This window comes from Bos javanicus, chromosome 21 (assembly GCF_032452875.1).
Source record: "Bos javanicus breed banteng chromosome 21, ARS-OSU_banteng_1.0, whole genome shotgun sequence".
In the NCBI taxonomy this organism is placed as follows: Eukaryota; Metazoa; Chordata; class Mammalia; order Artiodactyla; family Bovidae; genus Bos; species Bos javanicus.
The window spans coordinates 60,434,802-60,452,480 of record NC_083888.1 but is presented as its reverse complement, the minus strand read 5'-3'; the positions used below and the strand labels follow the sequence as shown (position 1 = coordinate 60,452,480).

At 39.5% G+C, this 17,679-nt stretch overlaps 1 protein-coding gene across 4 annotated transcripts in view; it reads left to right on the top strand.

The window, feature by feature from the left end:
- The window catches only part of ATG2B (autophagy related 2B), an 81,488-nt gene extending 64,293 nt beyond the window's left edge, over positions 1-17,195 (top strand). For all 4 annotated transcript variants that reach the window (XM_061395252.1, XM_061395251.1, XM_061395250.1 and 1 more), the window contains 8 exons: positions 2,680-2,758; positions 3,834-4,041; positions 6,993-7,062; positions 7,363-7,445; positions 8,060-8,181; positions 8,770-8,924; positions 9,565-9,714; positions 12,246-17,195. In XM_061395252.1, coding sequence (XP_061251236.1) covers positions 2,680-2,758; positions 3,834-4,041; positions 6,993-7,062; positions 7,363-7,445; positions 8,060-8,181; positions 8,770-8,924; positions 9,565-9,714; positions 12,246-12,476 — 1,098 coding nt within the window. In that variant the 3' untranslated portion in view covers positions 12,477-17,195. The remainder of the gene's footprint in view (positions 1-2,679; positions 2,759-3,833; positions 4,042-6,992; positions 7,063-7,362; positions 7,446-8,059; positions 8,182-8,769; positions 8,925-9,564; positions 9,715-12,245) is intronic.
- Positions 17,196-17,679: the final 484 nt, after the last annotated feature.

The window sequence follows — 17,679 nt, the reverse complement described above, 5'->3', positions numbered from 1 at the left end:
CTGGGCTGGAAGAAGCACAAGCTGGAATCAAGATTGCCAGGAGAAATATCAATAACTTCAGATATGCAGATGACACCACCCTTATGGCAGAAAGTGAAGAGGAACTAAAGAGCCTCTTGATGAAAGTGAAAGAGGAGAGTGAAAAAGTTGGCTTAAAGCTGAACATTCAGAAAACGAAGATCATGGCATCTGGTCCCATCACTTCATGGGAAATACATGGGGAAGCAGTGGAAACAGTGTCAGACTTTGTTTTTTGGGGCTCCAAAATCACTGCAGATGGTGACTGCAGCCATGAAATTAAAAGACACTTATTCCTTGGAAGGAAAGTTATGACCAACCTAGATAGCATATTCAAAAGCAGAGACATTACTTTGCCAACAAAGGTCGCCTAGTCAAGGCTATGGTTTTTCCTGTGGTAATGTATGGATGTGAGAGTTGGACTGTGAAGAAGGCTGAGTGCCGAAGAATTGATGCTTTTGAACTGTGGTGTTGGAGAAGACTCTTGAGAGTCCCTTGGACTGCAAGGAGATCCAACCAGTCCATTCTGAAGGAGATCAGCCCTGGGATTTCTTTGGAAGGAATGATGCCAAAGCTGAAACTCCAGTACTTTGGCCACATCATGCGAAGAGTTGACTCATTGGAAAAGACTCTGATGCTGGGAGGGATTGGGGGCAAGAGGAGAAGGGGACAACAGAGGATGAGATGGCTGGATGGCATCACTGACTCAATGGACGTGAGTCTGAGTGAACTCCGGGAGTTGGTGATGGACAGGGAGGCCTGGCGTGCTGCGATTCATGGGGTCGCAAAGAGTCGGACACGACTGAGCAACTGATCTGATCTGATCTGATCTGATGACTGATGATGCTGAGCATCATCTCATGAGCTTATTCAACACTTGTACATCTGTTTTGAAGTCTCTGTATCTTTCTAGTTTCAAAGTTAGGTTGTTTGTCTTACTGAGTTGTAGGAAAGATTGAGGGCAGGAGAAGAGGGCGACAGAGGATGAGATGGTTGGATGGCATCACTGACTCAATGGACAAGAGTTTGAGCAAGCTCCAGGAGATGGTAAAGGACAGGGAAGCTGGCGTGCCGCGTGCATTCTGTGGGGTTGCAGAGTCAGACACGACTGAGCGACTGAACAGCAAAAGAGTTCAGCATAAATACCACAATCAACCATTTGGAGAACATTTTGAAAAACTGATGATTAATATATCTTTGTCTGTTGTTTGTAGTAAAAACGTATAAAAACCACTGCCTTGTTAGTTGTCCTTTTCTCTTTTTTTGAAGGCAGTCATAGAGGCAAAACATTTATAGTATTAAAATATTGCCATTTGGTGGCAAAGGATAACATTTTATATACTATTAACATGTAATATTTGATACGTGTATATATCATATCTGGGCTTCCCAGGTGGTGCTAGTGGTAAACAACTGCCTGCCAACGCAGGAGACGTAAGAGATGCAGATTCAAACCCTGTGTTGGGAAGATCCCCTGGAGGAGGGCGTGGCAGCCCACTAGTATTCTTGCCTGGAGAATCCCATGGACAGAGGAGCCTAGAAGCCTACAGTCCATAAGATCGCAGAGTCGGACATGACTGAAGTGACTTAACATGCACATGTACCATATATATAGCAATTTCTAATAAATGTATAAAATGTAAATAACATATAAACATCTACATAAATACATATGTGTAAAGAATAATAATGTAATGAACAATTCACCAACTTACTCCTCGACTGCAGAACCAGAATATTCTAATACTATTGAAGCTGTCTGCTTGTTCTTCAGTCCAGCCCCCAGTTTCTCATATGCAACATTACCTAAAAAAATACCTTTTTAGCATCCGTCATTGACACCTCTGACAAGTGTGATCAGTAGATCAGACCCTTTGGAATGCCACTCAGGCTTTCAGTGTGCTGTGGCATATTGTGACCCTGTAATTCACTTTCACGTTGTGTTTTGGTGCAGTTTTAATGTTTTATATTAATTTAAGATTGTTTTTAATGGAAAGGAAGAATAAGAAAGAACAGGCTCAGTTATTTAATTTTCATATTCTCCAAAATGGATTTGTCAGTTGCTGTGAAGCTGCTAATAATGGGCAAATATGGCTTGCATATACAACATCAAGACCAGTCCAATTTCAGAAGAGACCACACTGAGTGGGTGATTTTATTTACTTTTAGTTTTTATTTTGAATATCATGTCCAGTGAAGAAAATGTACTCAGGCAATATAACATAGTGTTAAAAGCAGAAATAAGACATTAAGAACTTTTAAGTCACGTCTAAGTATTGAGTACTTGCTAGCTGCTATTATTATTGTTAGTAATACTACTGCTACCAATTCAGAGACCCAATGCCAAATAAGAAAGAGACTTCTATATTTCTGTGAAAACTAAAATGTTCTTTGATTTAGAAATGGCCATTTAATTTCTAACTCATCTGTACATTAATTTCCACATCTATAAATTAATTTTCTGAGAGTTGTGAGAATTAACAAGGAAGAGTGAGAGAGAGAAAGGAATTGAGAATAGGCACAGCGCTGGCACTGGATAAATTATAGCTGTATATGAACAATGAGTGAAATGAGAGACTTCATGTTACTTCCTTTCACAGTTTTAAAAATAGCTGCACCTTTTTAAACCCTTTTAGTTATAATTAAATCTCTCAATTTTAGGATGCCTTGTTCTTCTTGAAGGATTTCTTCACAAGTCTTTCTACAGAAGTAGAGCTGCTCATGACTCCAGATCCAGAAGGTATTAAATATGTAGAATCTGAAAAAGTCTGTAATGTGTACTTGGATTGATTTGATTGTTACGAGACCTTTTTGAGAATGTACTTACAGATCTTTTCTCTCATTTATATAATTGTGTTCCATGATTATTTTTCTTAAGTTGTGCATATGCAGTTTATGTAAAAGTACTGTTGTTCCCCCTTATCCTCAGGAGGTACGTTCCAAGACCCCCAGTGGGTGCCTGAAACTGCAGATAGTACCAAACCCTAAATGTACTAAGTTTTTTCTTTACATACTAGCCTATGACAAAGTTTAATTTATAAATTAGGCACAGTAAGAGACTAACAATAATAACTAATAAGAACAATTGTAACAGTATACTATAATAAAACTTAGGTGAGTATGATCTCTTTCTTTCTTTCAAAATATCTTGTACAAATTTAATGCCTTTTCCATCTTAGCTAAACACTTACCATGCACTGTAGCTATAACCTTTGTAGTTTGAGGTATGACAGCAAAATGGGCATGAATTCCTTTTTCCTTCATCACAGTTTTACAAATTTGTTCTTACTGTAGATCTTAGCAAGCTGAGCATATGGTTTTTTTTTTTTCCTTATTAAGAACTTTCATCTTTTCACTTAATATATTATGGCTTTTCTTTGGTGTATTGGAATTGCCAGCATCATTGTTCTTGCACTTTGGAGTCATTATTAATAAAATAAGGGTTACTTACCATAAGCACCGACCTGATAACCGAGACGTCCACCCAGTGACTCACGGGCGGGATATGCTGGACAGAGGGCTGATTCACCTTCCGGTGGGGCAGGGAAATGGTGCAAGATTTCATCATGCTGCTCAGTGGTATGCGGTTGAAAACTTAGAAGTTGTTTATTTCTGACATTTTCCATTTCGTATTTTTGGACCATAGTTGGAAAGTGAAACTAAAGATGGAGAGGGGGCTACTGTGAAAGATTTATCTGTAGCAGTAGTTATATTTATTAAACGAAATACTGTAAAACAAGTTAACTGTAGCTTGGTTTAAGTTGCTCTAAAGAAGCATATACCTAATTTTCCAAATGTGCACATTACCTTTTCAGTTAAAAAGTCTCCAGGGGCTGATGTCACCTGCAGTTTGCCAAGGCATTTAAGCGCCTCAAAAGAGCCAAATCTAGTTCTTTCTTTCCCTGGGCCAAAGCAGCCTTCCCCAAATGGCAGTGCCAATTCAGTGCAAGCGGTTAATGGGGAAGAAGAGAAGGACTTCTCTCCTGAAGAAGCGTTGTTTAGTGATCAGCCTGTGTTTTTTAGGTAAATCATTTAATTTTGATAACAAAAGACGTTATTTTAGAGTTTGAAAGTTGTTCTTTAACGTGTTTGTGTGACAGAAATCGTGGAATTACTTTAGCTTTTCTCTGCACTGGCAAATAATCAGTGGGTATGAGTCAGAATGACTGAAACGACTTAGCATACAAGCATGCATACTTATTTACATGGGGCTTCCTGGGTGCTGTCAGTGGTAAAGAATCCACCTGCCAGTGTAGGAGACACAAGAGATGCGGGTTCGATCCCTGAGTCAGGAAGAGGAAATGGCAGTCCGCTCCAGTATTCTTGCCTGGAAAATTCCATGGTCAGTGGAGCCTGGTGGGTTACAGTCCATGGGACTCGAAAGAGTTGGACATGGCTGAGCCCGCACAAACACAGACACACACAGACACACACACACACGTTTATACGTGGGCCCCCCCACTTGCACCTTTCATTTACACATAATAACCCTGGCTCAGGACTCAGCCTCCTGTTGAACCTGTAGCAGAAATTTTCTCTTCACTTAGTCTCTTCCTTTTTCCTCTTTCTGTCCGTCTCTTCTGATCACTCTCAGAGCCTGTTGGTGTCTCCATGACCATGATGCTGTCTTTTTCCCTTACACACCTCACCTTCAGCACCCCTCCCTTTTCCCTTACGGGGATTTTCTGTCTGATTTCTCTGCCCTTCCCTATCACTGCTGTGTCTCTTGTGACCCTCTGTCCTCTGGCTAAGTTGGCATCATAGGGAAACCCAGGTCCCTATACTGCTGCTGGCTGCTGTGACTACAGCCAACCACTAGCTTGTTGTCTGTCATTTCCAGTTTCATTCATTCTTCCCTTCTTTCTTTCCCAGCCCTTGATGGTGGGGATGGAGCCTAGGATCTCTATCGGAAGGAAAGAGGTCAAAGATCAAAACCACCTCTGTTATGAGAGACAACTCCCTTCCCTGGTTTTCTGTACTCCTCTCCTGCTGACATCAGTGTTCCCCAAGTTCTGTCTTTCTCTCTAAGGTTAGACTTTAGGTATGGCCCAAAGTGGGCAGTTGTTGTCGTTCAGTCGCTGAGTCATGTCTGACTCTTTGCAACCTGATGGACTGTAGCCCCCCAGGCTCCTCAGTCCATGGGATTTCCTGGGCAAGAATCCTGAAATGGGTTGCCATTTCCTTCTCCAGGGAATCTTGCTTACTTAGGAGTCAAATCCATGTCTCGTGCATTGGCAGGAGATTCTTTACCACTGAGTCACCTGGGAAGTTCTAAGTAGGCAGTACAACTATTTTAAAGTGTTTTCATGTTTTGAATATCTTGTGTATTGATGAAAATAGTCAGAAAATAGAATATGAGAATTGGAAAGATCCTGAGATAGAGGTTCTCTGGTGATTCTTAACTTTTCCATCATAAAGGAAGAGCCTCTTTTATTATTTTCCTACTTTGCTTTTTTATTAAAATTTTTTTCTACCAAAAAACTGTGTATCCTAAGAAATAATTTGAACTCTCATTTTATATTAATCACGTATAAGCTGCCGATTTTTGTTTTTTGTGAACACTGGATAACTGTTATTAAAAAAAATCAAATCGTTACAATTTTGGTCTGAGAACATGGAAACTTGGCACTTTCTAATCAGTTTGTATAGCCTCACTTGCTTAGGTAAATATGTGTTTTTTCCATTAGACTACTTAATAGCTTGTAGATTTCTGTTTCTGCTCTCAAAAACTGCTGGAGTGCCTCGGACCCCGGTGTAGTCCTTAGTGACGTGGTTTAGATTACTCACTTCGCTGGTGAGGAGCTTAATGCGAGAGAGGAGAGGTGACTTGCTCAAGGCCACACAGTTGCCAAGCCAGGACTAGAATGGAGGTTTTCTTAATCCCAAATTCAGTACATTTTCCAATTAATGACATAATAGTCTCCTCTCCTACAAACATTTTTTCACTCCACAAATATTTATTGAACACAGTATATGTATGTCAGATTTTGTTCTAGGTACAGTGAACAGAGTAGAGAAAAATCTCTCTTGAGTTGAGCTTACAGATAATTAAGATATTTGGTCTACCCTGTTACATGCCTTGGAGGAACAGAGTGAGAAAGGTGACGCAGGTGTTGAGGGGCTGTTGGCACAGAACCAGATACAGACGGCTGTTTGGAAGATGAGGGGTGACCTGGACCCCAGACTCCTGTAGTCACTGATGTAGATTTAGCACTTCCTTTTTAGAGTCAGTTAAGGACTTTTCCAGGATGACTTGGGATAACTTAGGATATAACCACTGACATTAATTCTGTAATAAAATGTGTTTCAACTTACAATTTACAGTCCAACTTTTGGAAGCCAACTGCTTTTGTTTGATGTGTATAATTGTAATTTCATTCAGAATTCCCAAGTGTGTCAGTATCCCGTTTACAAGCATTAATTTCAAGAGTGTAAAAATTCACCAATGTAGATGGGGTTTAAAAATTAACTGATGAAGACACTTAGGCTCAGAGAGTTTAAATTACTTGCCTTGACTGTATCCCATATAACTGATAAAACTAGGGTTCATGTCTGGGTCTTTTGGAGGTTTGTTTCATCATGGAACTAAAATAAATACCTTAGCTCTTCTTTTTTACTTCTTGGTGATGATTATATTATTTGGTTTAATCTTGAAAGTTATTTTTGTTAGTTTACTCTCTGTATGAATTGAATACCTGCCAGAATAAATTTCTCTAACTTAAGTTTTGTTTAGTAAACAAGGAAAGGGTTTTTAAAATAAAATAAATAAAATTTATAAGATTAACATTGTTTAGTTGGTATATTGTCTTAAGAAGGTATACGGCTGAAAGACATTCTCTTTTATTTAGATCTTAATATATCCACATTATTTATTTTGTGGTTTTTATTCTCCAGTTGAAAAGGTTAATTTACATCTAATTTCAGCTATTAGTAATTTTTAATATAAATAACTCCCCTTCTTTCTTTATCTTCAGAGAATTTAGATTCACATCAGAAGTTCCTATTCGACTTGATTATCATGGGAAACATGTATCAATGGATCAGGTCTGGAAATTTTGCACAAATATACTCTACAGAATTATCTCATTTGTTTTTCTAGTGGACTCAGTTTTTAGGAAACTTTTTCGATCGTAGTTTATGTGTTTGAAATGAAGTGTAAGATTTTAAAATTTAATTCTATTTTTAAAGTAAATATAATTTACTTAAGGATCTAAATTTTACTTAAGTAAATTTACTTAAGTAAAATTTGGATGTCAGTTGGGTCTTATAAAATACATATATTTTTTTGCTATACATATTTTAGGTGTTTTAGCTTAATTAGTGAATTTTTTTTTTATTTTAAAGGGTACATTAGCTGGGATTTTGATTGGTCTCGCCCAGTTAAACTGCTCTGAACTAAAGCTGAAGAGGCTTTTCTATCGGCATGGGTAAGTTGATTTATCATATGAGACTTTAAGATGTAGTTACTAAAGTTAGTTTACAACTAGCCAACATACATAAGTTAATTATTTTACAATGTTATTTGCAGAGAGCTCATTTTTAGAGGATTTTTACCGGCTAGGGGCTATTTTTTTTATTCTGAGAGAATAGTAGCAGTTTGAAGAGAGCATTTCCCCCAAAAGCAGCTATAGTTAGGACTTTTTTTATAATTTCCCAAAGTTATAAATTAGCCTATATGGAAGTTCACAAGGTAATGGTCCTTAGTAGCTAAGAACTGTGTGACAATTAGAGACGTTGAATTAATCCTTTAGATGTTAAAGCTTTAGATGTTAAAGCTTTAGATGTTAAAGAAGTAAAAACAGTGGAAATGCACACTTGTATATATTACCTTAGCCTTTTATAGAAATTATTAGCATTACAATTAGGTTAAATGTATGTATATACACACATATATATAGTAAAATTCAAAATCTATAAAATTTCATCCATGTAATTTGTAGATTTTTTTGTCTTAAGTAAAAAAAAAAAAAAAAATCCCCCAAACTGTGTAAACCTATAAATGTCACTCTTCTTCCCATATACTAATAGTCATTTTCTCTAGTTTGCTAGGTGTGGACAAATTATTCTCATACGCAATCACCGAGTGGCTTACTGACATTAAGAAGAACCAGCTGCCAGGAATCCTGGGAGGTGTTGGGCCTATGCATTCACTAGTACAGCTAGGTGAGTGTTCTTTTTTTAATTAGAAGATAATTTATTTTACCTGATCAGTGATTCTTTACCCTTTCGGGACTATGGATGCCTTCGAGAATCTATGTGAGGATCATCTTTCTAGAAAAATCTACCTGTTAGTGATACACAAAAAATGTTGCCTCGCATTTTAGGGGTTAAAAATCCTAGGGTTAGGATATAGCAGAGATTTGAGCTCCAGTGCTCCTGTTTTTCTTTTTACATGTGTTCTGATTGTGGTAAAAGTCACATAATATAAAACACACTGTCTAAACCGTATTTAACTGCGCTTCAGTGGCGCTGAGGACGTTCACGTTGTTGTGCAGCTCTCACCATCATCTGTCTCCTGAACTTTCCACTTTCCTAAACTGAACTCTGTCCCCATTAAACACGTAAGTCCTCATTCCTCACCACCCGCCTAACCCACCTCCGACATCTGCCAGTGTATTTTCCCACTCTATGAATTGAGGAATATACATTGCCTGTTCTAGGCACCTTGTATAAATGGAAGCAAGCAGTGTTTGCCTTCACCTGCTGTACTCCAGTACTCTATTAATTTCTGCATGTTGACTGCTGTTCTAGTGCAAGGCCTCAAGGACTTGGTCTGGTTACCAATTGAGCAGTACCGAAAGGACGGCCGCATTGTCAGAGGGTTTCAGAGAGGGGCTGCCTCCTTTGGCACCTCGACAGCAATGGCTGCTCTCGAGCTCACGAACAGAATGGTTCAAACCATACAGGTAACTTTCCATAGACCAGCTTAATCTCCAGAAAGAGGGAGAGTCATTAGAAACACTTGACTTATCTTGGTTTTAAAATGGCACCATGAAAATGTATAAAATACTGAGAATATTTTATTTGTAATGACTTAGTATCATTAAAATTTTTTTTGATTAGCTGTCCATTGTTAAATAATTAGTAGAATAAAGTGGTGGACTACAGTGTCAAATTTGTTTGCCTGTTTCAGGTAAATTATAACTATTAAGTTAGCCAAAGATTTATTTCAGCACATTTATGTGGAGAGATCATAGCTGAATGTAATGAAGGCACTAGAGAGCCGATAGTAGTTGTATGCAGGTTTGCTAGTAAGTATTAAGCTCCAGTTGGCCTTACCCAGTTGTGCACAGACCATGCATTCTTGTCTAGCCTGGTAACAGAGTGTTCTCAGAGAGATGAGGAACTGAAAAAAGCTGCTCAACGCAGATACTAATGTATACGTTAACGTTCTTGTTATAAAAGGAATACGTTCTGGTTGTAAAGAATTCCGTCGCTGCAGAATTCCTCTGCCGCTCCTCACTCCCCTTAGGAAGTGTGCTGCTGGAGCGTAACTCCCCAGACTTTGTTCTGACTCACTGTTTCCTCTCTGATGAAATGATCCAGGCAGCAGCGGAGACTGCGTATGACATGGTGTCTCCAGGCACCCTTTCTATCGAGCCCAAGAAGGTCAGGAGGTTCCCCCATCACCGGTTAGCCCACCAGCCAGTGGACCTGAGGGAAGGGGTGGCCAAGGCCTACAGTGTCGTGAAGGAGGTGAGTGGCTGCCCCAGGGGATGGACCAGGAGCAGTTTGCGTCCTTCCCTGGAGTTTGTCTAAAGAGCAGCAGGGCTTGGGCTTTGTTCTGAAGGACCCTAGGGTGGCTTTGGGACTGTTTTGCCACTGATGAGTGCAGATGTGTGTGTAGGGAAGAGGGGAGGGCTACGTCCTGGCCTGCAGGCTCTCAAGAAGACTAGCAGTCTCGTGGGAAGACTGGTCTCTTTATGGACAGAAGAAAGCAAGGGGTGGTAGAAACACACCATGAACTCACCAGGGAAGTTTACCCATGTTTGTATTTTGCTGTTTTCCTCAGATTTGTTTAAAAAGCAAATTTTTTTTAGGTTAATCGCAAACCCTAATTCCGTTCCCATGCGTTCACAATCCTGAAGATGGTACCTTTTTTTTCTGTGCATATTTTTATAGTTTCATATAAGTATGGCATCATAAGCAAATACTATTGTTTATATTTTAAAAGTTAGCATAAATGGTATCATATATATCTGTATATTTTGTCTTTAAAGATACATCCTTGTTGATATGTGTAGGTCTGATTTAAACTTTTATTGTGTTTCATTGTGTGAATATAGCATAATTTATTTATCTTTGTGTTGGTGGACAGTTTCCATTTTTTCCCCTAAAATACTTCTATTGGAATGTCATTTAAATGCCCCTTTGTTCACATGTGCAAGAGGTTGTTAAAGGTAGAACTGGTGATTTCTAACCGTTTGAATCCTGAGACTTATTAAACGTTGCCCGATTTATTAAGCATTGCCAGATTGTAGTTTAGTTGCACCAGTGAATCCTGGTTCTTTATGGATGTTGACAGGAGCATTCCCTCCCTGTCTTAATCTTTTTCTTTTTTTCATTGACATATGAGGAAGTTTGAGGTCATTTTACTTATGATTTGTGTATTAGGATTTCATTAACGATATTTTCCTCTGTCATATTCCGACAGACAGGAGTGCCTTAGGACAGTCTTTTACCTGACAAAAGTGACCTCTGTGGTTCCAAATGCAGGAAGACCATTGAAGTAAGGATATGTATTAGTGGCTAAATAAAGGCAAGGCCATTGGTCACCTCTCTTAAAAAGAGATTTAGTTGTTAGAATAAAGAGAGCTGATTACCTGTCAGTTCTGTTCCTATAGATGTCAGGATTGGGCCAGTTATCAGTAGACATGTTAGAAATCAGGTTTGTAAAAACGATCCTGGGCTTTCAGGCATAGCAGGGGCAGCTGGCAGCAGGATATTATAGCACTTGGGTATGTAGCACTTTGGGCTTCCTGGGTGGTGCAGGAGTAAAGAATCTGCCTGCCGGTGTAGGAGACACAGGAGACGATGGTTTGATCCCTGGGTCAGGAAGATCCCCTGGGAGAGGGAATGGCTGCCCACTCCAGTATTCTTGCCTGGAAAATCCAATCCAATGGAGGGGCTTGGCAGGCTACAGTCCATGGGGTCACAAAGAGTCAGGCACAACTGAGCAGCTAACACTTCACTTCACAGATTGTGAAAGTGAGGACTAGATTTGGGGCCAGGACGAGGTTCCTTGATTTCCCTGAGAGTGTGAAGTTCTTCTCTCCAGGCCCTTCACTGAAACCATCACAAGAGGACACTGCTTTGTGGCCCTTAGGGGTCCTGAGTTAGACAAAAGGGAGAGGTTTGAAACCCATACGTGACGACTGACCAGTGACAACAGCGTGACGTTTTACCACCCTGGCTCGACCTACACATTTACATAGTCAGCTCTAAAGCTCAGCAGTCATGATTATTTTCATGTCACACAGTTGTAAGAAGGATGAAAAATGCTACAAAAACTTCATTTGTGGTTATTAAACATGTTCCTGCTTTGTGTTCTCAGAGTTTTCTCTATTTAATAAAGTGTTCTATTTAGTCTCTTATCTTAATTGAATGTTCCAGTTATCTTTTCTAGTGCATAGCCAGTAATTTAAAACTAATTAAATTATTTTATGGAGCTCAGTAGAATTAGGTTTTCCTGTTGCAGTTGAGTCACAGGAGCTATCGCCATGTTCATTTAGTGATTGTATTTATTCAGGAAGCTTTGTTTGCTAAATTTGATTTAACCAGAGTGATTAATTGTGCCAGAGAAGCTATTCTTGGAGTATTAACTATTTCCGTGCACATCCCTGTGTGAAACTGTAGTCTAGCTACATTTTCTGTATATAAGTGTCATAACAAAATGCTGAATTGTAATTGTCCCTTACTTTCCCTTTGGAGAAGGAAACGGCAGCCCACTCCAGTATTCTTGGCTAGAGAATTCCATGGACAGAGGAGCCTAGTGGGCTATGGTCCATGGGGTCACAAAGAGTCGGACACAACTGAGGGACTACCACTTTCCCTTAGAATTGTCATAAAAGTAATTATCCTGGGTTACCTCAAAAGTACAGTTTCTGCTTTGATTTCCGTTTGGTTACAAACCTGCTCTTGATGAACTCTATAGTTAATGTGTTACGAGATTATTTAGAGAGTCTTCTGAGCAGTGATTTACTCCCTTCTCTCCCCTCTTTCCTCAGGGAATCGCAGACACGGCTCAGACCATTTACGAAACTGCTGCTCGGGAACACGAGAGCCGGGGGGTGACGGGCGCCGTGGGGGAAGTCCTGCGCCAGCTCCCCCCTGCCGTGGTGAAACCTCTGATCGTCGCCACAGAAGCGACATCGAATGTCTTGGGTGGCATGAGAAACCAGATCAGACCAGATGTTCGGCAGGACGAGTCGCAGAAGTGGCGCCATGGGGACGACTGATGTTTCAGACGAGATTCTTGATGAAGACGAGGGGGGAGATGTGGAGCAGAGGGCCCCACCGGCGACTTCAGAGGGAACTCATTTACTGTTACCGTGCTCATCTCAGGAACAAAACCATTTCTTAGTGAGATAATATAGTATCAAAGCAACATGCAACCAAAACCTTTTGACATTTTAGGGCTAGTTGGTACTTTCCAGTAGACATGTTTGGTGGCTGGTGTCAAAAGTCCGTAAAGCATTTGCTGCCAAGTTAGTGGAATGCTTGCTTTTATTAAAATGACTGTAATCTTCCTTGTTACAGACAAGCTATCATTGGAAACCTCCTTTTACAGTACAGGGTGCTCAGAAACGTTTTGAGTACTTTGAAAGCACTATATTTATGTTGCTCCAAGGAGTTGATTTTTCTCCAGGTTTAAAGAGAATCACAGCTTCGAAACTTTCATTAAAAATGAGAGACAGAAGCCACAGGGAAAATAAAGCAAATAGGATTTTCAATATAAATATCAGTGAGGAAAAAATATCCCAGTCTGTTGGAGTTAGTGTTCACGCAGTCAAGAACGTCGTTTCCATTTGCTCAGAAAATCCTTCCATGGGAGTTTGAGAACATGAATGTCGCAGACTTGTTCTGTTGTGTTGCACTTTATTATGTGTGTGTGTGTGTGTTTGTGTGTTTAGATTAATACAAGTCATGTGCTATATTCTACATGTAATTTACAGAGTTACACAAACTATAAAGAGGACTAAGTCTGAAGGTTTTTGGCAAAGGAAGGTAACTCAAATGCAGTAACTTTCATTTATTCTAAGTATAATGAAAATGTGCATTCTGTGATGAACTGGGGCCCATATAATTGTTTATTTGTTCAAATTTAAGCAGGTATAGTGCAAGCTTATTAGGCGTATGTGGAAAGGGAGATTGAACGTGGTTTTTACTCTTTTGAAATTAGCCAAAAATCCTCCAGATATGCCCTAGTCAGCTATTTCGAAGCACCATTTTTACTTGGTTAACAATGTACATTTTGATATTCTGTCAGGAATGAATAAAGTATTTTTATTTAAAGGTAAAGTTGTTTTATGCTTCCATGAATATTTTGCTTCTCTTAGAGCATATTCATAGATGCAATGCTAGGGTTTACTCCAAAATCCTTGGGAACACTTTCTCAAAATTGATTTTGCTTAATGTTAAGCAGATCATTACCTAGATGTGAGAAGGAAATGGTTCTCCAGAACTCTGTCTTTGACTTTAGATTAATCTAGCAGAAAGAAAACATAGGACTTTGTATTCATCCTCTAAAGTGTCATGATGTGAACGCTCTCATTTCCTAGAATAGGGAGATGCATTCGAGTTGAAGTTGAATTTCAGAACTACTTTCAGTTTGGGGTTTGAAAAATGACATTGAATCAGTTTCATTCTTGAAACTTTCTACAAGAAAGCAAAAATCCGAACATTTAAAATTTGTAAAATTTTGTTAAGTAGCATGTAATTCTGTCTTGTTCTCTTTTTACTGCTGGAAAACTTGAAAGGCTAGTGCTCAGAAAACCACCTACTGAACCATCAGAGGACCATTTGTTACTGGAGCCCAGCTGGATGGAGCCCACCTAGAATGTGGTCCTGAGTACACACGAATCATGGCTGTTTACTGTATGAAGCTTCAGCCTGCTTCTGGGGCGCTCTCTGGGCACCCTTGCATCAATCCCAGCATTTTCCCTTACATGGAACATACTGGGTATGGTATCTGTGATGAGTAATCAAACTGAAAACCACTCAAATTTAAAAATATAAAATCTCCTTAACTTTTAAATATATTTTCCATATTGTATCTAATTGAACTTAATTAGTATAGGGAGAAATAATCATCCTCTTCTCTGAACTCTGAGTTGCAGATGGACCGATTTTTTGACAAATTGGGTTTATAAGTCCCATTAAGCATATCTTTATTATGTAATTTCCATGGCTGTCTCTTCTGCCCTCCTGCACCTGCTTTTGATAGAATCTACCTGTGTGATCAGAAACCTTGTGTCTCAGAAAGATTTAGTGTCAAGGGTCTGTTCATTGTCACTTTAACCAAGATGCTGTTTACCTGAGGTGTTTACGTGGAAGAAGTGTGTGTGTTTGAACTTTGCCATTGTTAAATATCCTTAATTTTTTTCTTTTTTAATAGCGTCTTTTCAAACTTTTACACCATGCCGATACAGTAAAGAGTGTTGGCAGGATGCTTGTGCGGCCAGGTCTGTGACTTACCAAGTGACTTTGCCAAGGCATTCAGCTCTAAACCTCAGTGTCCCGTCTGTAAATGAAGGGGCTTCTTATGACAGCAGAGATTTTCAGATGATTGGAGCATGCACACGTGTGCGAGCAAGCATGCAAGTGGGAATGACGGTGTGGGATGAAGCACTTAGTCGTGGGCCCCAGGCCTGGGACACCTTGAATAGGTGGCATTGTCTAACAAGAGCCCTGGCTGCATGGCACCCACGGAAGCCCCAGCTCCTCCAGGTCTCTCATCTCTTAGACTAATGTGTTTGTGAACGGTGCCTTCAAGGCTGACCTCTTCATGGGGCAGACTGAGCATGTCTGTGTATCACTGCATTGAGTCTGTGTGTGTATCTCCCCGAGGGTCCAGGTAAACAAGCTTGATCAGGAAGCATCAGTGAGTTTCAGAACCTCCCAGGGTTACAGGAACACAGTAAGACCGCCTTACATTATAAAGGCAGCAGGGGCCATGGTGACGTCTTCTCTTGATTCGGGTTGATTGGGATCCCCTGGTTTCCCTTCCTGTCTGTCCACAGATGGCTATCATTTACAAGTACAATGTCCGCTCAGCACTCGCCTTTTAGGACAGATAGGATGGCATATTTTTTTGTAGATATCATAGCAAAGACTTCCATTTTAGTAAAGCTTGAGTCCAACTTGGATTCCCATTAAGCACATGTATGTAACATCAATATTTTTATAATACAGAACTCGAGAAAAAAAAAAAATCTTCCCAAGTAGCCATGTGCCTAAAATGGCAAAAAGACAAAACACTAGTATCTCTTGCTCCTGCTATGTGTCACTTTTAAATGCTGTTGAAATAGTTTCAGTTTTAAGGGAATAACTTTTTAACCATCTCCTTAAAAACTGTGTCGTGTAGGTTTGGTGCCTTCGTTCAATTCTCGAACAGGCCAAACAACTACGCCCACTACCTGGGGGCCACTCGCCACCCGCGGGCACTGTCGAGTCAGCTCGTGTGCCCCAAGCTTGCCCTCACCAGAGACGAGACAGGGCAGAGGTGGAGTTCAGCAGTTTTAAACCGGAAGTCCACACTTGCACTAAGTAGTTTTAGGATTAACAATTTATTATCTTAACATTAATTTAGATCTTATATATATATATATATAAAAGCCACATGACCTGACTTAAGAATAATCATTTAACTCTGCTTTGCTTCAGTTTTCTCAGACCTTCGTGGGGTGTGTGTCCCCAGCTTCATGGGGACTGTGGCAGGGGTAGTGGTCTGTGGTGAGCAGTCTATTCCCTGCTTCCCTTCACGTCCTCTTGACATGACCTAAGACATGAGAGAAAACGTCTGTAAAGTTCTTTAAGCCTCTTGAAAGTAAAAGGCCCTATGCAAATACAAAGTGATACTTGGTATCGGCAGATGCATCAATTGGACGGACCCATTGGTACCAAATTGAATAAATCAAATACAAGTTTGTGAGTCTCAGGTTGAAAAGGAAAGTTGTTTAGATAGTGTGTAGATAGTGAAGGGGGAGAAAAAAGATTTTTTTTTCCCCCTTACCACCAAGAAATCTTGTTTCTTTTTATGGAAAATACAGTCAGTCTTTTCATTGAGAATAACTGAGTGCTTTAATGCATTTTATTTTTATCGCAATAGTTTCAGGATCATGCTAGGCACTCTGCTCCCTGTAATAGACTTTATATGCACAGTTGCAAGTCAGTCAGTTTTAATCAAAAGAATTTCCTTTTCATGGTAGTGTCTACAAGTCAAAGAGAAGGCCGTCTAGTACATCACAATTAGTTTCTTTGTGGCGAGGGATAAGAAATTTATGTGAGTTTCAACAATTCATATTTTGAAATGTCAGTAGTTTTGAAAAACAGAGGTGTTACACATTTTTTTGCCTCCTGTACCCAGTGTCAGCCCCTTGGTTTCAAGCACGTAGCCTCATAGAAGACACCAGAGTGCTATCTGATGTATTATTTCAGGAGATTGTAGACTTGATACTGGCTGACTCAAGGACATCTCTAGTGCTGTGTGTGTTGGGAGGGAGGGGAGGTGGGGTTGAAATGGCAGCCCCTCCTTTAAGAGTATGTTTACTTTGCTGTTTCACATGTATTTTGTGTATATGAAATGGCAGCTTCCAATTTCTAGTTGGATTTGTCTTATGTTGTTTGTATAATTTGCCATCACACAGGACTGTTTGCTTTTCCATTGTGAAATTTGGTAGGGACTCCAGTTCAGCTCTTAATGTTAATCCATCCCGATTTATTTTGGACATTGAATTGATCTCACCACAAGTAAAAAACACGTCGTGTATGTTGACTGTCGTCGTTGCTGTTTCCTCATGGAAGTAATTCTAAATGTAAATACTTTAAGAATACTGATGCTGTATGAGTATTTTTGTGGCAATGTTAACTTGTTAGTGTGACTATTTAAAGTATTATGAATTTAAGGATATTCTTGAAGAAAATTAAAATATTTACTCTTTGGAGTTTGCTTTAAACACTATGGTCTCTCTCCAAGAAATGCTCCCTGTATAAAAAACCTGTATAACATTTTTCGAAGCAGAGGGTAGGTCTGTGTCAGATCCTGTTCTTGGGAAATGGTCTTCCTCTGATCCCGGTACTTAGAGCTTACCTGCTACCAGTTTCTGAGATGTCAGTATATAGGGCATATTCTGTTAGAGTTTGCCAACCCTTCCCCCTTTTGGATATTAATTGCTGCATTAGTTGTTTTATCTCTAAAATGTAGACTTGCAGCAAACACATAGTTTTGGTCTTAGGGACCTAGATAAATACTTGAAAAAATCTGTTCTTTTTGGAGGAATCTTATTACTTAGGAATATTTTAAAGAAATATTTAAAGACAATACTTTGAAAGATGCTTTGATGACAGATCTCATTACATGACCGTTCACTTTGCACCATCAGAGAAAAGTCATGGGTCACAACACACCTCACACATGACTTTTTTTTAAAACTTTTTATT